At 42.3% G+C, this 27,015-nt stretch overlaps 1 protein-coding gene across 3 annotated transcripts in view; it reads right to left on the reverse strand.

Moving 5' to 3' along the window:
• LOC140481228 (rho guanine nucleotide exchange factor 17-like) overlaps positions 1 to 24,940 on the reverse strand; it is a 442,785-nt gene extending 417,845 nt beyond the window's left edge. For all 3 annotated transcript variants that reach the window (XM_072577087.1, XM_072577086.1, XM_072577085.1), the window contains exon 1: positions 20,641 to 24,940. In XM_072577087.1, coding sequence (XP_072433188.1) covers positions 20,641 to 24,423 — 3,783 coding nt within the window. In that variant the 5' untranslated portion in view covers positions 24,424 to 24,940. The remainder of the gene's footprint in view (positions 1 to 20,640) is intronic.
• Positions 24,941 to 27,015: the final 2,075 nt, after the last annotated feature.

The following is a 27,015-nucleotide window of genomic DNA, read 5'->3' on the forward strand; positions in this document are numbered from 1 at the left end:
CGGAGTTGTCTCCACTCATTAAAAAAAAGCCACTCCTCGGAAAATCCAGCCCATCATCTAACTGAACATTAGCAACACCATGCGGGATCCACAGACTATACCGTTAGGAATACTGGATCATTGCAGCACACAGGTTATACCCTGGCGTGTTCTTCTTGCTGGTGTCTCACCTGCACTTTAATATTATCCAGTTGTAGTAGTGACATGCAGCTGCTTGCGAAATTGGCATAGCTAATGTACTGGCGGTACCATAATGCATAAACTGCAGTATTGAAGTTAAGGTGAATCTAACAAATAAAAAAAAGACTTTAATCATCAGGGAAATCATTATTGGAAACGTGTAAAGTTGCAAGACGAGTAAACCCAGCCAACATCGATTCTCTATTTACTTCAAAAAAACCGAAAGAGATCAAACCTCTCAGGATCAAGGCAATTTTACAGAGAATTGGAAAAATGGCACTACGGCATCTCCCATGAACAAAGTTTTTCAGCTCCTTTCCATCAGATTGTTAAATGTTTCTACAAAGAAAAAGTCAAACCAATACCACTTAAGGAAAAATATGTCTGAGAAAATGCAAAAAAAATGTTTGAAGAGTGAAGTGCCAGCTGTTTCCCTTGCTAAACTGTGACAGGCTGCTTATGGGTATAATTAATTAGTTTGCAAAAGCAAAGTCTCTGCACTGCACCAAAATGGTTCCTGGAGTACTGCTGTTTTATGGAGTGCTCTTAAAGGCAGCCAATTGTGCTGGCTCAAAGCCAAGAAGGGCCTCTTAACTATGAAACCACTGCAATGCTTGGAGCATTAACTCTTCAAATAGGTATGGTACAGTAGCTTTTCTGTACCAAATACCAGTGAGTAAAACATTCAACAGGGGGGCAAAAACGCACACGCATTCGTGCATTATCTGACTGCTTCCACTTGGCATCATTCCACTCTGGCCTCCTATCTACGAGCACAATCTTTGTTCCTTTAACCGTGAACACTGTGTCTGCACTTCAAACAAAAGGCTGAAATTTGGGAAGGGGTGAAGATTTGAAAAATCGCTGCAGGATTAAGCGTGCTTTCCCACCCACTGACCTCCCTGTAAGAAAATAATACTAATTCATATTTAAAATAAACCTATATTGGAGGATAGTCCCTTGCTTGTATTAAATCATTCAACTAAGCAACAGAGAGCCAAATGACGCACAGATTATGAATGCAGTTTAACCAAAACGGTTCAAAGTACTGGCTTTCAATGGTATTAATAGAAACATTACAGCAAGCATATCAATTGCTCTGCTCCATTGCCTGTGTCTCAAGAGAACTCAGAAGCTAAGCCTTTATACATCAGAAAGAATTTTTTAGAAATAAATCTTTTCATTGTAAAGGTTAGTAGTTGTTAGATATTTACATGTTTTTGCAAGATATATATATTGGACAGACCATTAATAGGATTTTGTATCAACAACGGGATTGGGGAACCAGCGAGAACCTTGCTTCGCCTCAATAGAAAGCCAAACACAGCTAAGTGCCCATCAGCCACTTAAGTGGCCAATGTCAGACCTCCAAGGCGATGAAAAACCCCAGAGAGTGGTAATCCCACCATGGAGAGCTGCCGGAAAATTAGAGACCAGCAGCAGCTCTCCACTGAAGATTACACCACCGCAAGTGAAATGACTGCCCAGAGGCCGGTAACCTGTCACCAAGTCACCCTTTATTTAGATGTGCACATAACGTGGGCTCTGACCAACCAGCTCAGAGCCAGTCCCTAGAATGAGGAAACTCTCTGAATCTCCTGTTGATATCTGTCAGCCAGGGTTCCCTGATTGGGCCAATCAGGGATCTCGCAGTCAATGAGATCCACTTGACCACTGTTCCAAATGCTACAAGAAGCTATGGTCATCATCATTAATAGAAGGACAACCAGCCACAGGATCAAAATGAATCTCAGGACAGAAGTGAATTAGGGCAGGATCGGGGCCAAAGGGAAGGAAGGTAGTGGAGAAAAGGACAACGGAGCAACTGTTAGCAACTACCTATCATGAACCTCTGTGATACCAGGTGCCTCGTTCAGGCACAAAGTGCCCATGAAAAAGGGAACCCCTCCCAAGAACAGATTCCTTTGGGTTTGCTGGGTGATCTTTAGGAAGCCATGCAAGATCAGGGGGAATCTCGACAAAATACCAGTGAGCTCAGGAATAATTGCCCTCAAGTGATTTATTAATTGCCTTCCCACCAACGGCAGGCAGGATTCCTGCAGCCCTTCCTTTCATCAATTTAATTGGGAGACATTTCCCGTCACCAGGCATTTCATGCCGGTACACCTGCCTGATTCTCCCAGCATCCCCTTCACCAAGCCTAACCAGAACTCTGCTCCAATACATACACTGCACAGTGAACATTGGTCTTCAAACTTGGTCGTATTTATTCCAAGACCCCTATTACTGAAATGCATTTTATTTCACTCTCACCATCTGGAGCATCTTCAAGCTGTTTTATCAACCTTTAAATGGCAGAATTCCCAAATTCTTGCTGTCACACATAAACACACATATTGAAAAGAACCCAGAAGACATGCAACCAGCAAAACAGAATAATCAGAATGCTGTAATACTCAGCAGGCTTGGTAGCTTCTGTTACACACATAACCAGTAGCTCATAGGTAGACAGTGGCTCAGTGGTTGGCACTGCATAGTTAGCACCAGTGACCTGAGTTTGATGCCAGCCTTGGGTGACTCAGTGGAGTTTGCACATTCTCCCTCTGTGTGTTTCCTCCAGGTTCTCCACCTTCCTTCCAAAGATGTATGGATCATGTAGATTGGCTATGCTAAATTGTCCATGGTGTCCAGGAATCTGTAGGCTATGTGGGTTTGCCATAGGAAATGCAGGGTTATGGGTTTGGGTGGGGTACTCTTCGAAGTGTTAGTGCAGACTCGATGGATAGAATGGCCTTGTTCCTCACTGGAGGGATTCTATGATTCTATGAAAAGGAGCAAATTGCAAGAACAAAAAGGTCTGTAATTGGGTGAAAGGCAGCAGAGCTTAAATGACAAAGGGGATGAAGAACCATTCTACTTTGTCTTCCTTGATCATTCCAATTTGCCATTTAACTTTCCTGCATTTCCATCCAATCCATACCTTCCTTTCCATTCTTGCCCCCTGCCCTCATTCCCCATCTATGAACTTGGTTAGAATAGGCTACATCTTTCACTGTTTCCAGTTCTAATGGAGGTCATTCCCTGAAACATGAAGGAAAGCATCCCATTAACCTTCTAGAACACCTGATCTCCCTGTCCTGCCATTTTCAGAGTTTGTAGATGTGGAATCCAAGGTTTCTCACTTCTTCGTCTTTATCAATATCCTCCTGTTTACTGAATATTCTCTTGCTTGGATTTCCCTCCCCAAATATATAATCTCACATTTCTCCTAATTTGAATTCGATTTGACACTTTTCCACCCACTCAACCAAGCCATCAATATCACCTCGCGGTCAACCACCATCTCTTCACTAACAACTAGGTGGCTTTTTTTTGTGGTAGGTCACGTTGAGGCTGTACAGGACGTTGGTTAGGCCACTTTTGGAATATTGCGTGCAATTCTGGTCTCCTTCCTATCAGAAAGATGTTGTGAAACTTGAAAGGGTTCAGAAAAGATTTACATGAATGTTGCCAGGGTTAGAGGATTTGAGCTATAGGGAGAGGCTGAACAGGCTGGGGCTTTTATCCCTGGAGCATCAAAGCTGAGGGGTGACCTCATCGAGGTTTACAAAATCTTGAGGCATGGAGAGGATAAATAGACAAAGGTCTTTTCTCTGGGATGGGGGAGTCCAGAACTAGAGAGGGCACAGGTTTAGTGTGAGAGGGGAAAGATATAAAAGGGACCTATGGGGCAACTTTTTCATAAAGGGTGGTGCATATATGGAATGAGCTGCCAGAAGAAGAGGTGGAGGCTGGTATAATTGCAAACTTTAAAAGGCACCTGGATGGGTATATGAATAGGAAGGGTTTAGAGAGATATGGGCCAAGTGCTGGCAAATGGGACTAGATTAGGTTGGGATATCTAGTTGGCATGGACAATTTGGAGCAAAGGGTCTGTTTCTGTGCTGCACATCTCTATGACTCTATATCATAATGGTATACTGGCTCGGATCACTAGAACCTTGTTGCAAGAAGCAGATTTTCGGGAGCATTTTAAAGTAGGACAGGCAAGTAGAGTGGAGAAAAATTGATCGAAGAAATTTCAGAGCCTGGGGCCTAGGTAGCAAAAGGCCTGACAGCCAATAGAGGGGTAAAGGAAATTGAGGAAACACAAGAGATAACAGAGTGAAAATTCAGAGTATCTAAAATGAGGTCATTCTTTCATTACAAAGAAGGAGAGGGATTTAAACATGCATATTATTCAAAATCCTAAAATTGATTTACTTCATTATTGGTTTACATCTCACCAAGGGATAGAATAATCATCACTTTATCCACACAGTCCACAATCTGACAGCTATGAAAACAGGTGAAGTGCCAGGCTGGATCTCTAGGCCATATTGAATTTATTTAATCTCAGCTGCAGTAGAGGTTAAGAAACGACTTACAGGAAAGTTGCCAGAGTTGGAGCGCTTGAGCTTTAGGGAGAATAGACTGGAGCATTTTTTTCCCTGGAGCGTCAGAGGCTGAGGGTGATCTTACAGCGGTTTATAAAATCATGAGGGGCATGGATAAAGGTGAATAGCCAGAATGTTTTTCCCAGGGTGGGGGGAGTCCAAAACTAGAGGACATAGATTTAAGGTGAGAGGGGAAAGATTTAAGAGACCTGACGTGCACTATTTCACACAGAGGGTGGTGCGTATTTGGAATGAGCTGCTAGAGGAGGTGGGGGAAGCTAGTACAATTATAATATTTAAAAGGCATCTGGATGAGTATGTGAATAGGAAGGGTTGAGGGGGATATGGGCCAAATGCTGGCAAATGGGACTAGATTAGTTTCGGATATCCTGTTGGCATAGACAAATTGGACCAAAGGGCTGTTTCTGTTCTGTACAACTCTGTGAATCAATAAGAAGCTACACTTGACCAGGGATGTGGGAGATGATGCAGTTTGGGTCCCTACTCCTGATCTCTATACAACGTCTGCAGAATGAATTTGTACAAATTCCACAGTGCAATAAACTGGGTGATAAATAACATGTTTACAATTTTGTTCACAATTAACTTTCTCCTTTTATCCTGCTGCTACAGAGTTGATGCAAGACTTCAGCTGCTTTTCATTTAACTCAACACAAAATTGATTACTTGCAGGCAAAATGTGAATGGGCCCTTCATTTAACATCAAGTCTTCCTTTTCCATGAACAGCATTACCATTTCTACATAACGCAACACACAGAGCCATCTTCCAAACTAAAGGCACAGAGTAACTCCACCAGAAACATAGCTAAACCATTCACTATCAATTACCAAGAAGAATGGACAACATTCTTGAAGAAACTAATGACTGGAACTTTTAGCTTCAAAAGATCATTGGGAAAGGAGACGACCAAAAGAGGAGAAATTTGAATAAACATGTGCATGCAAAAGCTGGAGCTTTCTGAATGACTTCCCATCTTTAAAATAATAAAGACGATTAAACAAATGTCATCGTTTGATGTATAAACAAAAGAGATGAACTTTGCTGCACAGTCACTCGGCTGGATGTCCATCCACCAAGTTCTCTTTAGGATCAGGTCTAACATGGTGCTTAATGCGAGAAGGAAATTCACTGTTTAAAAAATAAAACTAAACAGCTTCCACTCTGTGACACTTTGAGTTATAGCAGAGCCAAACACAACATAATATGGGATCTATCCTACTTAGACTACATAAAATATGGTCTCCTTAAGGGAGGGGAGGCATCAGCACTTTATATGAAAGTTTCAATTCATCAAAAAGGCACATACTGATTTTGCCATTAATAATCCAAACTCCGTCATCCCAGGAATTGATGTCAGTTTCTCCAATGAATCCACTGGACAGTCCAACATCTGTTTCATGCTTTTATAGTCTATGTAATGTAATGGATAAACAGTGGACATCTAAAAATAATATCCCATTGACAAAGAACCTGGCTTCAAGTGCGCCATTAGCAAGATATTTTTATAAGTCGGTAATCAATGACTTCCATCCTATTTATATCACAATCCAAATTCAGGGAGATTGGAGGTGCCATGTTACTATGGAGAAACCATGATGGTACACAAAGTTCTTTTGTTTAGTGAATTTTGGCTCAGGATACTAGTGCTAGCAAATGGAACACTTTCCACTTCAGTAATCCAGCATTCAGTTCTTGCAATTCAGGTGGAAGGAAAGCCTTTTTCTGCTCTGCCCAGACACTTTCTGCAATAAAAAAGTACTTCAGCAAGAACATTTTTACCTACCTCCTGCTTGGATTCGAGTCCTGACTGCAGCATGTAAATCAGGACGGTTTACTGCACGAGATGTAAATTTGGACAGGTCGTAATTTTATCAGCCTGCCTAATCCTGCTCCAATGTTTCTATAAATAAAGTTTTGTTTTTTTTTAACTGAGTAAAGGACAAAACTGTAAGCCTGCTGTCTTGACAGTGAGATGTCTGAACAGACAGAAACTGCATGGTTCACCTGACAGTCTGATCCATTTGCATGACACTGCAGAGAAGCATATATACAGCAGACCCATTCACTCCATGACACATGATTTCTTCATAGCATATAGCATGGTGAGGTGTGAGATAGATCAATCTCTGAGCCAACACATGGTACAGCAAGTTTTTTTAATTCATTCATGGCATGTAGGCTTCATTTATTGCACATTCCTAGTTATTTGTGAATCACTGCAACCTTTTAGTGTAGAGATACCCATAATGCCATTAGGGACGGAATTCCAGGATTTTAACCCTGAGATAGTGATGAAATAGTGATATGTTTCCAAGTGAGGACAGTGAGTCGTTTGGAGGGGAACTTGCAGATGGTGGTGTTCCCATGTTCCTATGTTCTTCTAGATGATAATGGTTTGGGTTTAGAAGGTGCTAAGGAGCCTTGGTAAATTTCTGCAATGCACCTTCGAAATGGCAGACACTGCTGCTGTTCAGCATTGGTGACAGAGGGAGTGGTTGTTTCTGAGATGTGTCAAGCTGGCTGCTTTATCCTGGGTGATGTGAAGATTCTTGAGTTGAAGCTGTGCTATTGGATGCAAGTGGGAAGAATTCTATCACATGCCTGGCTGACGCCTTGTAAATGTTGGGCAGGCTTTGGAGGGGAGTAACTTTCTGCAGGAATCCAGCCAATGGCATGCTCTTTTAGGCACTCTATTTATCTGGCAGTCCAGGTCAGCTTCCAGTTAATGGTAACCACCCTAGGATATTGATAATGGAAGAAATGATGATGATAAATTCTTATTGAGTCTACCTAAAAGGCTCCATAATATCAAACACAATCTTGACTGTCGAGGGCAGTCACTCACACCTCACCTCTGAATTCAACTCTTTTGTCCGTGTTTAAACCAGGGCTCCAATGAGGTCAGAAGCTGAGTGACCTTAATGGAACCCAAACTCAACATGTGTTGCTGGATAGCACTGTTGATGACCCTTTCCATTACTTTATTGATGATCATGAGTTGACTGATGGGAGTTGTAATTGGCCAGATTGGATATGTCCTGTTCTTATGTATAGAACCTACGTAAGCCACATTGTCAGGTGAATGCCACTGTTGTGGCTGTACTGAAACAGCTTGGCTACAGGCATGGAAAGTCCTGGAGCCTATGTCTTCATTACTATTACCAAAGTATTGTCAGGGCCCATAGTTGTTGCAGTAAACAGCACTGTCAGCATTTCTTGATATTACATGGATTGCTTGATTACTAATCTATGACAATTCCATTACACCATTACCAAGCCCAAGTTTAACCCTTTATTCTATTTGGTATAAGAAATTACTTGGAAGACACAAGTGTGTAAAACAGAATAAAACCAGACAAGGAGTCTCAGGTTCTCATGCTAAGGTCTGATACATCTTGGGGTAAAACCAGCCTAGCTCACTCCAAAACTGAACAACTTTGATTAAAAGTAATAGCAAGATGACATATTAAGCCCAACTGCAGGGTGAATCTGCCAGTATTTGAGCAAGTAATTGTAATTTAATGGAAAATCTAACCCATTAATCACCTCAGCAAACAAGCCGTCTAAAATTTGTACAAAAATTGTACTCGTAACTTTGTTAGCCATAAAAATACTCAAAAAAATACTGGGCATATATTCAATTTTATGAGATTACATGAAAGACACCAATTAATGCTCAGGATGAAGTAACAATTCCAGCTGTACACTGCAAAGACGCAATCTGGCACAATATAGTGATATTTGCCATTGTATGTCCCTAGATGGATGTGACAATAAAGCATTCAGTCAATCAGCTCACAGGTCTTGGCTCAAGATGACCAAACTAATTTGATCAGTTTTCTTGCAATTGGTGAATGTAGTGGGATTGAGTGAAAATGGTTAAATGAATATAGTTTACATTACAGAGCAACTGGCAATAGCTGATATTTGATTTCATCAGATTAGACTGAAACATGAACAAAGAGATAACTCCTAGCTTTCATTATGTTAATGCTCAGCTTCATTCTATAGTATCATCCTTTCTTCAGCTGAAAGACATTGTACAAATTGGAACTTATCACTGTTTCCGAAATAGGATCATATCAAGCATAATTCACAAAGATAATGAACCATACATAAAGTGAAGGGAGTAACATACAAAAAGATGTTCCAAAGAAAATTGATTCATATAATAATTGCAAGAAAAGTAAAACTGACTTCATCAATATTTGAATTTCCTTTGCATTCACAATTCCTGCCCATGATTTCACACACTCACTCTCTTCATAGAGCAGTTGAAAATGTCTGGTTAGAATCTGCCTGACCAATGATTGTCAGAACAGGAAAAAAAACTGGAATCATCAACAATTGGTATAAAAATTGTTTAAGTATTGGAGAATGCAGTGGAAAGATGTTCTTTAAAAATTACTTTAGGAAGAGAAAGAAATATAGATCTACCCATATTTCAGATGAATAGTAACTTATTTCCACCTGAGATGACGTTGTAGAGGGACAGACATTCAAATAAGAAATGTGGCAAGATATCAGAAAATCAGCTCATAGAGTTATACCAACTATTCTCCTTAGAGCAGAAGAAGGTGAGAGAAGAGTTAATAGATATTAATATCTTGAAAGGTTTATATAGAGTAAACAAAGAGAATGTCTAAAAAGCACAGAGAAGGCAACAGAACCAAAGGTAACATGAGGAAATATTTTATTATGCAACTAATAGTTAGAAACATAAACACTGCTAAAAGGAGGCAAGGAGTTGAAACTTTTCATCCTGCACTTATCAGAACTAAAATGTAAGGAACAGATATGAAAGAAGATAAATTTATACAGATTGAGAACAGCATGCTGATTGGTTGAGCCATAGTTGGCATGGAGCTCCAGAAAGAACAGATAACTGTCAATCTTAATTCTCAGAGTAGGCAGGTAGATTCTGATTGGGCAGAGTGTTGCCACGGGATGCAGTATTTCCATGACTCCTTTTTGTTTGAGAGAGTGCAATGTATCTACAAGTTCCATTTACCTACACAAAGCAGGGTCTCAAGTATTTACTAATGTAGCATTGAGCACACTTGTACAAAAACATCACAATAAACTCAATCTTTCATGATTGCCTATTTGTCTACCACACAAATGAGTAATTGTTGGTTTGAACTCAACCAGCTTGACCTTGTAAGCCTCAGAAATGTATATCCATCATTAGATGTGGCTCTGCTATTTGAATTCAACAATTAAATAATCTAGACTCTGCTAAGAGTTACACCAGAAGCCAATTTAAGCTCACTTGCCAGTCCTGCAGTGTGATATGTTTGCATATTGCTAAAGGCTACACAAATAAATACTTAAGACCTTACTTTATGTGGGGCAAAGGAATTTGTTCATTGCACTCTGTTTTAGAAAATGTAGTCAGGAGATGTGAACTCTACTGCATTCCCATGGTATTCTGAGCCTGACCAATCAGAATCTACCTGCCTGATGTGAAAATTAAGATTGACAGTTAACAGTTCTTATCTCCATGCCATTGATAGCCCAACCAATCAGCACCCTCTTCTCATTCTGTATAAGATAGTGTCTCTACTTTCAAGACTGATTTTGTATCCTTGTTCTGATGATTGCAAGATTTTTTTTTTAAAAATCAACTTATAGTTTTTAATATATATAAAGGTAATGGTTCAGTTTTGCATGACTGAATAGTTAAGATTTGGCATGTACTGCCTGACCAGATGATGGATATGGAGATGGATTCAATAGTAATATTCAAAAGGATTTGGATAAGGTAAACAAATTGTAGAGATATGGGAAAGAGCTTTCCTTCTATGTTTTACTGTTCTACGACTTTCTGCTCCTTGTCTCAGCTCTGATGTGAAGATGCGGTGTTAGACTGGTGAAGGAGCAGCACTCTGAAAGCTCATGATTTTAAAAAAACCTGTTGAACTATAACTTGGTGTCAAGTAACTTCTGACTTTGTCTCAGCTCATAAGTAGGGTTAATGAAGCTTCTCGCCTTCCCCTACAAGTGATCTGACAGAAAGTCACCTGGAGTTTGTGGATCTCAAAGAGTGACAAAGACAGAGGCACAGCTCCTGAGTTCAAGGAGCATGGGAGACTTTTTTAAAAATTGAAAAAAGTAGCACCCAACTTACCATTTGGTGGTAAGTGTGGGGAGAAGTACCTGTCAATTCAATTCTGTTTAGTTTTTAAACTGACTTCTGCAGAGCTTCAGCTAATGTCCTTTGAAATTTGGTACAGATCATGATAGTGGCCTTCCTAAAATATTCAACTAGTATGGTCAGACATGATCTAGCTTTCATAAATCTAAACTGACTCTCAGCAGTTCACATTTATCAAAGTGCACAGCAATTCAAAGATTAGTCTTGCTGCAACTTCCATTTGAAATGTTCAGTTTAAATTGCTTCTCTTCATTCTTCATGACAAAATGTATTATTTAAAATTTTTTTGCATTGACTTTTTTTTTTGTAATCTGTCTTGTGATTACACATTTTACCAGTCCTTGTACAATTATGTCCACACAAAGATGGTTACAATCATTGCTACTACTTTCCAATATTGTGCCATCTACAAACTAAAATCATGCTATGTACCCAGGTCCACGTCATTAATATTATTGAGTCATGATGTTTCTGATAGACTCCCCTAACTTCCCACAACTGATTTTGAATTTTCTGATTTCTTTCTCCTTCCCTCCTTATGTAATGAAGGGACATACAACTTTGAAACCCTAAAAAGACATTGTTATTAAATCCAGAGAGCTTTCTGAAGTAATGAATATTACATCTGCAGTTCCCCTACCCCGCCCCCAACCCCTTATTTTCTTTTCAGCCCTGAAGAGAAAGTCATCTCATCCTGGAGACTTAACCATCTTAATTCTGTTTTTGTTTTTGTTTTAAATGTTGATATAATCCACTGATATTCCTTAAATTTAATATCTCTTGTATTGCTGATATTTTGTCCTCCTCCTATTCTGAAAGCTGATACACAGATAATAAACTTAGTCAACAAGTTCATAATTTCTTTACTATTCAACGCTGTTCCTTAATCTCTAAAATCTTTTGATGTTCCTTGCAAATTTTTTAAAATTGGATTCCCTTTCTAAATTGATTATTACAGGTTTTTTAAAGACCTTAGCATTTTATAGCTCCGTCCTTTCTAGATTTTCACTGGGTGTTATATTTTTAAGGTTTTTATCTTTTGTAATTGGTACACTGTCTTTTTTTTTAACTATGCCGCATGTAGAACTATTTACTGGGGAGGGAGCAGGGTCTTTTCATGGCCCAGTATTGCAATACCAGAGGTAACCTGGATATAACTGACATATTATGGTTAACTAGCAGCATAATAACTAGAGATTTTTTAGAGGTGGCTGTATTCGTGCCCTCTGTCCTTACTATATTTTTCCAGAGAGGTGGACACAGTTATCAATCTGGAGAATGATCCTTCCTACTTGACTGAAATATAGGAGGAATCTCTGAAAGACAAAATAGCGTTTTTTTAAATAAATATAAAGTAGATGGTAAGTTCGAGGTCAAGATAACGTCAGCAGTGTTTGTCAGGTCCAAGAATGACATAAGTTCAAAATATTTTACTACCTTCAGTCTGAGATATGTTCCATTGATTTGATATATCATGTTCTGCCATTTCAGATAGAAGGAAATCAAAAATAGGTTTACAAATTTAAAAACTTAATTTCTCCACTTAAATCAAGGTTGAGACAAAATGTTTCCCAACGTTAGACCTCAGCATTGCCATGGTTACAGCTGAGCAAACTAGCATCCTGTGAATTTCACCCTTTCATTGTCAACTTTTTGAAAACTGCACGGGATAGAAGATTTGTTTTTAAATGACTGGTCATAAGCTAATACATCTCCTCTGGCATTGTTGGCAGAGAGTCAAGGAGTGCAATGGGTAAACTTATGAATGGATGGTGCAATATTTATCTCAAAGAAACCTATCAGCAAAAACTGAGTGTCTTATAATGAACAATGTGAGACTGCATTATGACAAGTTACAGAAATCCATTCAGATTGCCGAGAGACATTTGAACATTACTACAACTTTCTTCTCATGTAGCATCTTTAACACTGTAAAAGGATTTCAATACACTTCACAAGAATGTTGCAAATCAGAATATAACACTGAACCATGTGAGGAGATATTATAGCAGGTGGCAAAACGCTGGGCAAAAAAACATAGAAACAAGAGCAGAACATTCAGGCCATCAAACCTGCCCCACCATTCTAGATAATGGCTGATCATCACTTCAGTGCCATTTTTCTACATGTTCTCCATATCCTTAAATCTAAGGACCTAAGCATTTCTGTCTTGAACTTCCTCAAATGATTAGGCTTCCACAGCCCTCCCTGAGGTGGCAAATTCCAAAGATCCACCAACCTCCAAGTGAGCAAATTCTTCCTCACCTCAGACTCAAAAGGCCTTCCTGAGGTAAGTTTTAAGTAGCAGCCCAAGTAGCGAACCACAGGTTGAGATATTGCTGAAGGCACAAGCACCAATTGTAGACCAATGAAAATGGAAGATGTGCAAAAGGTCAAAATTGGTAAATCTGAGATGGTTGTGGCACTTCCAAAAGCATTGGAAAACTGTCAATTTAACACACACGTTCAAAAAGGAATGGAGGGAAAAAGGTAAGTATAGGCCAATTAATTTCACAACCATCACTGTTAAAACATTACAGTCTATGACAAAGGATGTAATAGTAAAGCTTCAGAAATGTATAACATAATCAAACAGTCAATATGACTTCAGAAAGGGGAAATCATGCCTGATAAATTTATTATAGTTCTGAGGAGTTAATAGGTAGAATAGATAAACAGGAACCAGTAGATGTTATACAGTTGGATTTCCAGAAGATGTTTGATAAGCTACCCAAGATAACGTCCCATGGTGTTATCTTGGCAAACTAATAGAAGACAGTTGGGATAAAACGGGTATTTTCAGGATGGCAACCTGTAAGTATTGGAGTGCCACAGGGATCAGTGATGGAGCTGTGATTACTTATAATACATTTGAAGACTTGACTGAGGAAAGATATTGTATTATTGTCAAGTTTGCAGATGACACAAAAATAGGTGAAAAGTGAGGACAAAATAAAGACCCTGCAGAGGAACATAGACAGGTCAATTGGGCAAAAACTTGGGAGATGGAGAAGTGTGAGAAAGTATGAGGTTGTGCATTTTGGCTGAAAGGATAGATGAGAAGAATAAACTCAAAGCTTCAAGGCTGAGAATTGTGGGAATATTCATGTATGAATCACAAAAAGCTAGCATCCAAGTTCCAAAGGGTAATAAAGAAGGCAAACCTGATGGAGTACAAGAAAATGATCTTGCTAAAACCATACAAGGCAAAGGTTCGGCCACACCAGGAATGCTGTGCAGAGTTTTGGTCCCCGTAATGAGAAAAAATATACTAGATTTAGAGACAGTGCAGAGAAGATTCATTGGTTTGATGCTGGGTAAAGAGGGATTTTCTCATCAGTAGCGGTTGAATAGGTGGGCAGTACCCATTGGATTTAGAAAAATGGAGATGGCCTTATTGAAAAATATAAGGTTCTTGGGGAGCTTAACAGACTAGATGCAGAGAGTTTGTTTCCCCTTATGGGAGACTCCAGGACACAAGGGCATAATCCTATGGTAAGCAGTCACCCATTTAAAACAGAGATGAGGAAGTATTTATTTCAGAAGGTAGTGAATCTGTGGAATGCTTTGCTTCAGATCCGTAGTGATTGGGTCATTACATATATTCAAGGCTGAGGCAGACAGATTTTTAATCAGCAAGGGGATGAAGGGTTGGGGAGGTGGATAAGGCAGGAAAGTTGAGCTGCGGATTACCAAATCAGCCATGACTGCATTGAACGGCACTGGAGATTCAATGGGCAATGACCTCCTGCTGGCCCCTCTCCCCCGTGAGAACATTCTGCACCCTCTTGGAGACATCCTTGATCCTGGCACCAAGGAAACAACACACCATTCTGTTTTTTTCTCTGCTGGCCACAGAAACGTCTGTTGGTACCTCTGACTACAGAATCCCCTAACACAATTGACCTCTTGGAAGCCAACATACCCCTCGTTGCATTAGAGCCAGTCTCAATGCCAGAAACTTGGCTGTTCGTGCTACGTTTCCCTGAGAATCCATCACCTCCTACATTTTCCAAAACAGCACACCTGTTTGAAATGGGTATATCCACAAAAGACTCCTGCACTAGCTGCCTACCTCTCTTACCCTTCCTGGAGTTAACCCATCTATATGACTGAGATACTTGTATCATCAATAGTCACAGGTGAGGTGCCGGAAGACTGGAGGTTGGCAAACATGGTGCCACTGTTTAAGAAGGGCGGTAAAGACAAGCCAGGGAACTATAGACCGGTGAGCCTGACCTCGGTGGTGGGCAAGTTGTTGGAGGGAATCCTGAGGGACAGGATGTACATGTATTTGGAAAGGCAAGGACTGATTCAGGATAGTCAACATGGCTTTGTGCGTGGGAAATCATGTCTCACAAACTTGATTGAGTTTTTTGAAGAAGTAACAAAGAAGATTGATGAGGGCAGAGCAGTAGATGTGATCTAAATGGACTTCAGTAAGGCGTTCGACAAGGTTCCCCATGGGAGACTGATTAGTAAGGTTAGATCTCATGGAATACAGGGAGAACTAGCCATTTGGATACAGGACTGGCTCAAAGGTGGAGGGTTGTTTTTCAGAGTGGAGGCCTGTGACAGTGGAGTGCCACAAGGATCGGTGTTGGGCCCTCTACTTTTTGTCACTTACATAAATAATTTGGATGCAAGCATAAGAGGTACAGTTAGTAAGTTTGTAGATGACACCAAAATTGGAGGTGCAGTGAACAGCGAAGAGGGTTACATGAGATTACAACAGGATCTAGACCAGATGGGCCAATAAACTGAGAAGTGGCAGATGGAGTTTAATTCAGATAAATGCAAGGTGCTGCATTTTGGGAAAGCAAATCTTAGCAGGACTTATACACTTAATGGTAAGGTCCTCGGGAGTGTTGCTGAACAAAGAGACCTTGGAGTGCAGGTTCATAGCTCCTTGAAAGTGGAGTTGCAGGTAGATAGGATAGTGAAGAAGGCGTTTGGTATGCTTTCCTTTATTGGTCAGAGTATTGAGTAGAGTTGGGAGGTCATGTTGCGGCTGTACAGGACATTGGTTAGGCCACTGTTGGAATATTACGTGCAATTCTAGTCTCCTTCCTATCGGAAAAATGTTGTGAAACTTGAAAGGGTTCAGAAAAGATTTACGAGGATGTTACCAGGGTTGGAGGCTCTCAGCTACAGGGAGAGGCTGAACAGGCTGGGGCTGTTTTCCCTGGAGAGTCGGAGGCTGAGGGGTGACCTTACAGAGGTTTCAAAAATTATGAGGGGCATGGATAGGGTAAATAGGCAAAGTCTTTTCCCTGGGGTCGGGGAGTCCAGAACTAGATGGCATAGGTTTAGGATGAGAGGGGAAAGATATAAAAGAGACCTAAAGGGGCAACCTTTTCACGCAGAGGATGGTATGTGTATGGAATGAGCTGCCAGAGGATGTGGTGGATGCTGGTACAATTGCAACATTTAAGAGGCATTTGAATGGGTATATGAATAGGAAGGGTTTGGAGGGATATGGGTCGGGTGCTGGCAGGTGGGACGAGATTGGGTTGGGATATCTGGTCCAACCCGTCCATGCCGACCAAAGGGTCTGTTTCCATGCTGTCCATCTCTATGACTCTATCTACTTCTGCCCCTACATTTTGTGGTCTTAAAGAGAAGGGTGCCTGAGATAGGGACGGGTGAAGCCATAGAGAAACTCCATCTTGGAAAAGACCTTCAAAATCAACAGTACTTTGTCATCAACTAGAAGAAAGTGAGGACTGCAGATGCTGGAGATCAGAGTCAAGAGTGTGGTGCTAGATTAGCACAGGCAGCATCCGAGGAGCAGGAGAATCGACATTTTGGGCATAAGCCCTTCATCAGTACTTTGTCATCAAGAGCTGAAGTTCTTAATATTGATGTGAACAATCACACCCGCAACATTAATAGATCAATATACTCATTTTATGCTTGGTCATTTCTTCAAGTAACTGTTTTCATCTTGCAGAGCTCTACCGACAGACAGGAGTCAGTCTTGGTTGGGAGCAGTGGAAGGTACTGACAGAGTTGGTTAAACAGAAAAGGTGACAATACAGGTTGGGACAGATATAGGAAGATTTTTCATCTTGCAAATTGGTCACCATAGTATTATATGGATTATTTTTAATTAATGCTTAATTGATTCTTCCTTGGATTTCTCTCAATTTGAATCATAAACAGAAGGACATTCAGCCCATTGACCTAATTGTTCCGTTCAATGAGTTCATGGTGATTTAGTATCCTAAATCCAACAAGCTGACTTGGTTCCAGATCCTTTGTTTTTTGCTAGCTAAGAGTATTATGCATTTCACATTTCAAGTTATTACCTGGGGCTAGCATCTATGGTTTTTGAAGAGCAAGTTCAATACTTCTCTTATTTTTTGCGTGGGAAGCAGTATTTTGCAACTACTCTCCTCAATGACCTGGCTCTAATTTTTAAACTTATATCTTTCGGTCCTCATCTCCTCAACAACAATAAAATGTTTCTATCAGCTCTATTAATGCTTTTCAAAATCCATAAACGTTCAACCAAATTACACATTAACCTTCTATATTCAATAGAGAATACAAGCTTGCTTTATATAATCCTCCTTCATAGTTCAACTTTTGCAGCTCTGGGAACGTCCTACTAAGTTCAAGCAGCACATACTGCAACTCTGTGTTCTCCCTTTTACATTTAAGTTATGAAGAAGGTAACATTACATTTAGTCTTTTTGCGTAATTTTGCTACATTACAGTGATCTATACACAAAGGACCATCAATCGTTTTGGATTTCCACTGCTCCTAGCTTTTCATAATTTAACATAATATTCATGGTTATCTTTACTTTATTGAAAATGGATAATCTCTCAGTTACCTAGACTGAAATCCATCTGCCACAGGTTCATTTATTCACTTAAAAATTATAAACAGAAAGTTTATGGTTCCACCAGCACTATTTACCATTCCTCCAATCATTGTGTTGTTGGCAAATTTAGATAAATGACTTTATACTATATTACCTAAATCATTAACAAACTGTTCTGAGAACGAGTCACTGGACCTGAAACATTAACCCTGATTTTCCTTCACAGATACTGCAAGACCTGCTGAGCCTTTCCAGCAACTTCTGTTTTGTTTCTGATTTACAGCATCCACAGTTACAAATACAATGAATAGCTGAAGCCCCTGAACAGATCTGTTTCCCTGGAAATACCACTTTTTTATTTGAGTTTGCAATAATACTAAAAACCTTCTACCACCTAAGCAATCTGCCTAAGTTAATAGTTTGTCTTCAATCTATGAACACTAATTTTAACAAATAGCTCAAGTCTATCACAACTTTTCAAAGTTCATATAAACTGTAATCAGAGATTTCATGTTCTACTACTTTATGAACTTCCTCAAAAAAAAAACTGGTGCATTAGACGCAATCTGTTCTTTACAAACCCATGCTGGCTCTCTCTCTCTCTCTCTCTCTCTCTCTTTCTCTAATCAACACAATTCCTTTTCAGTATTCAGTCACTCATTCCTTAAATATAGATTCCATAACCTGCCCTCAACAGATGTTAGTCTAGCAGTCTATAATTTGCTGGTTCCTTTATTTTGCCTCTCTTATATCATGGAGTTATAACATTTTTCAGTGTTAAAAAAAGGGTTAATTCCCAAATTGAGAACTTTGGAAGATTATGCCGATTTGCAATTACAATTTTAACTAGTGCAGATTTTCAAAGAATTACTTCTGAATGAAGCCTATAGAACAACTTAGGAACTCAACAAAGATGACCAGCTATTGGGATTTCTATGGATTGGAGTCCATAAAAGGTAACTCATTCAAAAAACTGTCTCCAATTCATGCCAAGAAAAAAAGAATATGTTTTTTTTTAAATAGCAAACAGCACATTAACTGATCAATCAACATACAGCTGACTTTTTAAAATCCAATTCAGATGTCAAGTACAAATAACAATAAAAGTTTATTCCTTTTTGCAATATTCAGCCTTTCTCGTTAAAATAATTACAAGAACTACACAACAGACTGCATAGATTCAGTGTGACACACAACAGTTGCCCTCTCACAAACACTTACTTGAGAGACAGTAGTTCTGTATGTATTAACTGCAGTACACAATGAAGACCCACTCTGCACTGACAACACCCTCAGAATGAACATTGCTTTATTTCCAGAATCAATAGAATAACAAAACGTGATTGCAGTTGGCTAATTAATGTGGTACATCCCCTCAGATTCAAGTGCTTTTCTGTCTTCTCAATGATCAGCCAAGGGGAAAGGCTAGATGTTAACTGTTACATACATAAGTATGACATGAAAACAGGATATATGATGACACCCTTTCAAGCATGAATATATTAAAAGCTTTAGACTTTTGTTCACCCGCTTGCAACAGTTGAAGTAGGTTCTGCTTGAAGTGGAGTTTGCTCTATGTCCATTCATATTAGACTCAGATCAGTCTGTCTGCATTGGTGCATTAGGTTGTTACATTCAACTATATAAATGCACCTTGACGAATACACTCAAGTTCAAATGGAGAATTTTAATCTACTTTCCACATCGATAGCTTCTATGTGGAATATTACACTTGTATAATTATTGCTTTTTGTGACATTTTAATATAACTGTAGATATTAAAAGGCCATTTCACAATACAATAAACTACACTACATTAGAAGGAATAGATTTTTCACCAAGATGATTCTTTTATTGATACACTCAGTTTTAACCCCAAAGTTTCTTGCAAAAATCTGTCTTTTCTGGTCACATGTGCGAACCAAATTTCTGTAAATTATAATCCACCCTGTAAACTTTAGCTCTTCTGATGGGACTGATCTCCCTTGTCGAATGTAAAGCACAGACATTCTTTTACCAGCAGACACTAAGTGACTACTTGCTTATCTCACCCAATGATCTGCCTACTTTCCTCTCCCCTCCATGTCCCTTGCACTAAATTTTCTAAATCCCTTCACTTAATATCACAAATCATCCCTACCCAAATACAGAACCAATGATCTGCTAATGAATTTATTCCTAACTGTGTTTTCAGTTCTGAGATAAAACATTTCTATCATTGCAGCGCAACATTTAATCAAAACGTTTTTTTTCCTTTCACATTTCAGCCCCTTCAAACCACATTGACTCAAAAGAAACACTGTGTTCCCAAGTTGGGGAACCAATTTGCTCTTCCAGCTCAAGACTGCGCAGTACGAATGTCAATGTTTACTTTTCCGGAAACAGCCTCATCCTTGCTTAGCCTCTACAAATCGTTCCTGAAAGCTCTTGGTTCAGAAGAATATCACAGTATTGCAACAAAGTATGTGGCAGAGCCTTTTGCCTTGGTTACATCCTGCTGTTATGACCAATATGGGAAACGAAGAATTCTAAAGAGTTAAGTATTGTGAAGAGCTGTTTTCCATTTATAGGTTGTCTGTACTTTGTATCTAGGGTCTACAGTCATCATTGCTAGTCACATACATGCAAAGGTTACAGCCCTGACAAGTCTGACTCTTGCATTAATTGCATTCCCCCACCCCAGTAAAACCACTTCCCCATTAATACTACATCACAAACTCATTTCAAACCATCAACTGTTGAATGCATTCTACAATCAGGGGAGTAAAACCATGTTCAATCTTGTTGAGCTGAACCTGAGTTTATCAGTTTTCCCTACACCAGAATGTTAAAGGTTGTTTTGGTTACATGATCTATACTTAGATCTAAAACCATGTCCTAAAGTAAAACGTCCATTTTGTTTTTGTTCCAGCATGAAAAGGCATTTGAACACCACAAAGGGTTTGAATAAGATCTCATTTTTAGTGTATGACCTCTCCAGTACTACCTGTGGTACAGCCGATACATAAAGAAACATCAACATAAAATGATCTGTAGCCCAGTTCACTTACCACTTGAGGTTTGCCTTTGTTGATGCTTGATCCTACTTCCTCGTTTGGCTTTGATAGGGAGGGTACCCGGGGTTCAGTGCTGGTCGGTGTACCAGGAGCTGAGGCAGACAAATCCACTGGTAGTTGAAGTGAAGATTCCCCTTTCAAAATGTATTGCTTGGTGACATCTTCCAAGGATGGAGTCTGGGCCAAGGGAAACTGCTTTCTAGATTGTCTTGTGGATTCTGAGGCAGTGACATGAATTGGCTGGCTACAAGATAAATGGGTTTCTGGGGCAATGACTTTGGAAGCAATGGGAACAAAGTTAGCAGGCTCACTTGTGTGCCTTATGTGCTTGGTCGAAGGCCTTGTCTTGGGTGGTGGAGACTGGTCCATCTCACTCAACATATCATACTTTCTACCCTCCTGTTGTGTGACCCTGTTATTACGCTTCTTGGAGCTGCGCCTCATTGATCGTGGAGAAAGAACTTCTGCTAGTTTTGGGTGCAAACTGAAATTCTGCAAATTAGCTTTATCTTGCTCCTCAATGACTTGTAAAGGCAGCATGCGTTCAGACTGTGAACGAGGCTTTCTAACCTGCTTAGAAAACTCCTCCAGGTCCCCTACTTCATCTCTCTGCTCAGAAAGGATGGGTTCACTGCTAGATGTTGGAATCACCTGTTCCATCTCAGTTATGGGCTCACTTGGACCAGTAAACTCTGGGGTACTCAGTTCCCCTCTCCGACTTGGGTCACTGAGTGACTTCTTTTTCACCAACTTCCCATTACCTTTCTCATCAATCACTTTGTCCATCGTTCCTGGTTCCCGAACCAGACGTTGAATCACAGTGTTGTAGTCCTTTAAGCCATCACTGCACACTGACAAGTCACTGGCTGCACTTCCTGTGCATTCTGATAAGGCAGTGGCTGAGCATTCCAGGATGCCACCTTTGACAGAGTTTAACGAGCCCAACAAGTTGCTGTCCACGGAGAAATTCTCAGTTTCTTCTGCGCATTTCCTATGTGGCATTGGGTCACTGAAGGATCTATAGGTGTCACCACTGGAGTCGCCATTACTCCCATTGCTGGAATCTGATCCATTGCTGCCACCGGGAGGGAATTTCCGCCTACGCCGAATGGAGCTCGGAGTTGAAGGAGGATCCAGAGTGACTGAAGCAGCGGTTTTAGTGTACACCACGTCCCCTCCTATTGCAACACTCTCGTAGCCAGCCCTCACTGCCGTCATTGCAGGAGCCATGCCTTGTGTGACAAGCAACTCACTCTTCTCTTCCTTATTGAGGTCCCTGGTTGTGTTTCGCACTAATACGTGACTGGGAATGTCCTTGTACAAGGTGCTGCTGGATCCAGTCTCAGGCTCAGTAACAATTCCTTCATCAGTCATGCTGGACTCAGGCCCCGACAAATCATCGGCTGATTTCCCACCAGACAAATTCTCCTCCGATTCCCCCTTTTTCACTGGTTCCAGCTCTTCCTCTGCAGCAGTGGTAGCAGCAGCTGACAATTCAGAATCTTTCTGAAACTGCGAATCCTCCCCAGCACCTTCAGGACATTCTGCCTCCTTCTGGTCGAGTTTGAGAGGGGATTCTTTCTGAGACCACATTGTATTGATTTTCTCAAAAAGCTGCCCTGCTTCTAGAATGTACTGAACTTGCATGTCAACAGGCAGCAAGTCTTCACCTTTCTGGTGGACTGTGTCTTGGTTTTCACTCTCTGAAGCAGAATCACAACACCCTATATTTGCGAGCATTGCCTCCGAATTACTGGGTTTCATGACATGGCGAGCTCTAGGCCTGCGAGTCACTGGCTTATCAGAATAAGTGAAAGATTTGGCACGCCGTAGGGTGGCAGTGAGGTCTTTGAGGGTAGGACGTCCACCTGCAGATTGTTGACTTAAAGGATGGAGTGAGCCCTTGCCTTTTTCCACTGAGTTGAGCTCATGTTGCCACTTTGTGCTTTGGCGGTGAATGCCTCCAGTGCGATCATGATTAACCCCATCACCGTCACATTCCTCCTTTTCTTTTCTCCTCATCCTGAGCCCAGAAAAGTCCGATTTAAGAAAGTTAAACAAAGTCAGTGTTTCAGACGCTATGTCAGGATTTGACAGAGACTTTCTGTGCTTAGATTTATCAGTGTTACATTCATACTGTGGACTCACGCTCCCAGCTGAACCCTCAGTCTTTACCTTGACAATCCCGAAAGGCAGCTTTGGTCGGGAACGCACCAACGGTTTCAAATGCTTTGCCGCCCCATCTCCGTGCCCAAAACTCGGGGACCGGTGCATGTTCAAATTCCCTTGTAAGTTCCTGCTAAATGCAGAACAGTGATCTTCGTCCTTTAGTGTTTCAGTGCTGGAGTACCTGCTGCTGCTCCTCGAACTGCTGGGACTCTGAAGGAAGGACTGGATGTTGACTTTCGCCACCCTGGAGACCATCGGGATGGACGACCCTGAAGTGCTGTGAGAATGATTTGTGGGGCTGGGCGTTCCACTGTCTCCAAACAGTCCCAGAGACCTTTTATGGCTCTGTTCAACTTTGCCTGTCTGGCAGGCTGCTGAGACACAGTGCTTCCTTTCACGTGGAAGCGTTGCCAAGCCACACGGGGCAGAACAGTCCAGTGCTGAGGGCTCTGCTTCAGCTGCTGGCTGTGACTTCCAGCCGTCCTCACCTTGGTGAGGGAACTGACCGTGCCCTTCGTGCCTGGCCAGAGATTCACCTAAGGGGGCATCACTGTCAGACTCATCTTTGTTCCCCACCACCAGGCTGGCTTTCTTTTTCCTCAGTGATCTTCTCTTGACATCCCTGTGAACCATGGGCTGGTCTTCCTCACTCCCTGAAGACCTATCCTGGGACCTGCTTATCTTTGCAACTCGACTATTGTACTGCACCGGATCTCTGCTGTGTTGCTCCTCATCGCTGGAGCTCGCCGGTAAGCTGGGAGCAGTGGGGACAGCCTGTGGTTTGGAGCAGTTATGTGTGGAATGTAAACTATCTGATTCCTCTCTTCCCTCTTGCCGATGCAGAGCGGAGGAACGCCAAGGCAGCCTCACAGCTAATGGGAGGGAGCTGCGAGGCGGCGGCGGTGGTGGTGGTGGTGGTGGTGGAGGTGGGGTTTTGTATCCGGGGCTCCCGGCTCCTTCAGTCCAGCTGAGGGGCTGCTCAGCACCGGCTCCAGACCGAGAGGGAGCCTCCGGCCACGGGAAAAGGGAGGCACAGAGCTCGGTGCTGGGCCGCTGCGGCTTCCTGGCACCGGGCTCCCCGAACAGCTTGAGCATCTCGGTGACGCTGGGCCAGCCGGCCCCTTCCCCGGGGGGCGGCGCTGGCTCCTCCCGGGGCTGCCCGCACCCGGGCTCGGCTCGCTCTGCCTGCAGCTCCCGGGGGCTCGGCTCCGGCTCCGGCTCCGGTCCCGGGGGTTCCTCCCGCTCGCCAGCCCTGGCCGGCGGGACAGCTCCGAGCCCGGAGGGAGCCGGGGGCGAGCCGCTCTCCCTGTCGCCGGTGTCAAAGCGCTCGGAGAGCTGGCGGATGGACGGCGAGAGCTGCTGGCTCCTCCTGCCCTCGGAGCCGCTGCAGGAGACCAGTTTGCAAACCGAGCGGACCCTGGCGGTGGCGGGGCTCGGCTGCTGCTCAGCCCGACCTCCTGCAGCCGGGCACGGGCAAGGGGAGTGCACACAGCCCGCCGAGGGCTCACATTGCTGCTGCCTGTGCCCAGGCGGGCTCCTGCCTCTCAAATACTGGAACGAAACGCTCCTGTAAACACTCACTTTCCTCCTTTGATCTCTCTCCGCCATCGGGGACGAGAAAAAGGATCAATCTCTCTCTTTCCTTCTTTTCCCCTTTCACATCCCCCGCTGCACAAGTCCTTTACAGAAAAGGACCCAGCACATTGTTGACCCCCTTGTTTGTTCTCGCCCCCCCCCCCTCTCTCTCTCTCTCCCTCCCCAAGTTAACAAATACTCACACAGCTACTGAATTTTTTTAAACACACAAAAAAAACAAAAGGAGGAATCCGAGCGAGGAAGCAACAAGCCGGCGCTGACCTTTCCTACACCTCTCTGGGTTTCTCCGAGCCCAGCCATACACCACAAATACCAAGAGGTCAGGTGAGCTGGGGGGGGGGGGGGTTGGAAAAACGTCCTGCCAACGGGATGAAAGTTCAGCTCCCAACTTTTCGCGCTGCTCCTTCGCGTTTTCACGCCGATTCTTCGCCCCAAACCCGAAGCACTTCCACCCGGAGATCTCCAACATTTCCTTTCAGGTGTCCCTTTGCTGCAGTGCCCATTGATTTTGGGGGGGTGGGGGGGGTTTCTCCCTCCGACTATCTGCTATCTACTTTTGCGTGACTTTTGTCTCTTTTTTTTTGGCCGGTGGGGGGGTTGGGGGTGAAACATGCAAATAAACTGGTCTCAAACGGGGCGGAGAAAGTCAACTGAGGGACGTCCTCTGGGTGCAAGTTTAGCAGAGGTTGGGGGGGGGTGGGGGAGTCCCTTCAGTTTATATCTGCAAAATAAACTTTCTTTTAGAGCTCGGGGTGGCTTCCACTCTGCAGTTTGAGGGTTGTGTTCTGCATGCACCCGCATGTTAACGGGATTTCAGCAGCCTCTATATTCTCTGTGGCCCTTTGCATGTCTTTAACGTTCGGGTTTCTTTGTGCCTGAGAATAATCTCTGCACCATCTCCTCTTTATCCACCCCCTTCCTCCGTGGTTTACACGGTCCTTGTCATTCACTCAGGCTCCACAGAGACCGTTTTCTTTCAGTCGCCTTCGGTCCGCACCTCTGAAAACTTTCTCGTTTCTTTTTTTTTCCCCCCCGCTCTCTCTCGATTCTTAACGTAAATTATTCCAAAACGACACGCTCCGGTGATTAATTGGCGAGGTGGTTGTGAGAAGTGCGTACAGAAAGCTTGCATCGCCCCCGAGCGATCGTGTGTAGCCAGGAATTAAGTTAAAAATCACACAGCACCAGGTTGTGATGAAGGTTAGCCAGGAGCAGTGATCCAAAAGCTAGTGCTTCCAAATTAACCTGTTGGACTATAACTTGGTGTTATGTGACTTTTAACTTTGTACAACCGTAGGAACGCTTCATATAATTCCTACAGTGTGGAAACAGGCCCTTCGGCCCAACAAGTCCATACCGACCTTCCCCTACCTTATTACACCTACATTTACCCCTGACTAATGCACCTAGCCTACACATCCCTGAACACTCTGGGTAATTTTAGCGTGGCTAATTCACCTAATCTGTACATCGTTGGACTGTGAGAGGAAATTGGAGCACCCGGAGAATGTGCAAACTCCACACAGGCCGTCACCCGAAGCTGGAATCGAACCTGAGTCCCTGGCGCTGTGAGGCAACAGTGCTAACCACTATGCACCACTTGAGCCCTCCTTCCTATGCCCTGGCAAGTGTTCAATTTTAATTTAAAACCCGAAAGAACTGGGGGGTGCTGGAGACCAGAAACAAAAACAGAAAATGCTGGAAAAGCTCAGGTCTGGCAGAACTGAGGAAGGGTCACTGGACCCAAAAGGTTAACTTTGATTTCTCTCCACAGGTGCTGCCAGACTTCCTGAGCTTTTCCAGCAATTTCTGCTTTTTGTTACAAGTTTCATTACTGCCCTTAAGATTTTAAAATTATAATCTGCGAACAGGTTGACGAAGCCTGAGGTCATCAGTGGTAAACCTACCAACCGCCAATTGGAACACAGGAAAGGAGGTGGACCATTCGGCCCTTCGAATTTGGCACATAGTTGAATTAGATTATACCTGATCTGATGCACAGTTTGAAAATACCCACGTTGGTTCCATATCCCTTTAGACCATAAAATGTATGAGTTGAAATAGGCTATCCAGCCTATTGAGTTAAAATGTGTGGTGCTGGAAAAGCAAAGCAGGTCAAGCAACATCCGAAAAGCAGGAGAGTTGACGTTTCAAGTATAAGCCCCAGGTATCAGGCATCTGCAGTCTCACTTTCTCATATCCAGTTTCCTGCTCTGCCATTCAATGAGATCATAGCTGATCTGATAATCCTCAACGCCAGTTGCTGCCTTTTCCCCAAAATCCTGGACTCCCTTACTGATCAAAAACTGGTGCATTTCAGCCTCAAATATACTCAATAATCCAGCTTCTACAGCCTTCTGTGGTAAAGCATTCCACAGGTTGACTGCCTCAAGAGAAATATTTCTGCCTCTCTGTTTTGAATTGACGACTCTTTATTTTGAGATTACACCCTCTGGTCTTACGCCCTGCTACAAGAGGGAACAACCTATCCAAATATACTTTGTCAAGTCCCCTATATGTTGTCTCATTTGTAACATCTCAAATGTTTCAATTAAGGTTGTATTTCATTCTTCTAAACTCCAATGAGTACAAGCCCAATAGGCT

This window comes from Chiloscyllium punctatum, chromosome 9 (assembly GCF_047496795.1).
Source record: "Chiloscyllium punctatum isolate Juve2018m chromosome 9, sChiPun1.3, whole genome shotgun sequence".
In the NCBI taxonomy this organism is placed as follows: Eukaryota; Metazoa; Chordata; class Chondrichthyes; order Orectolobiformes; family Hemiscylliidae; genus Chiloscyllium; species Chiloscyllium punctatum.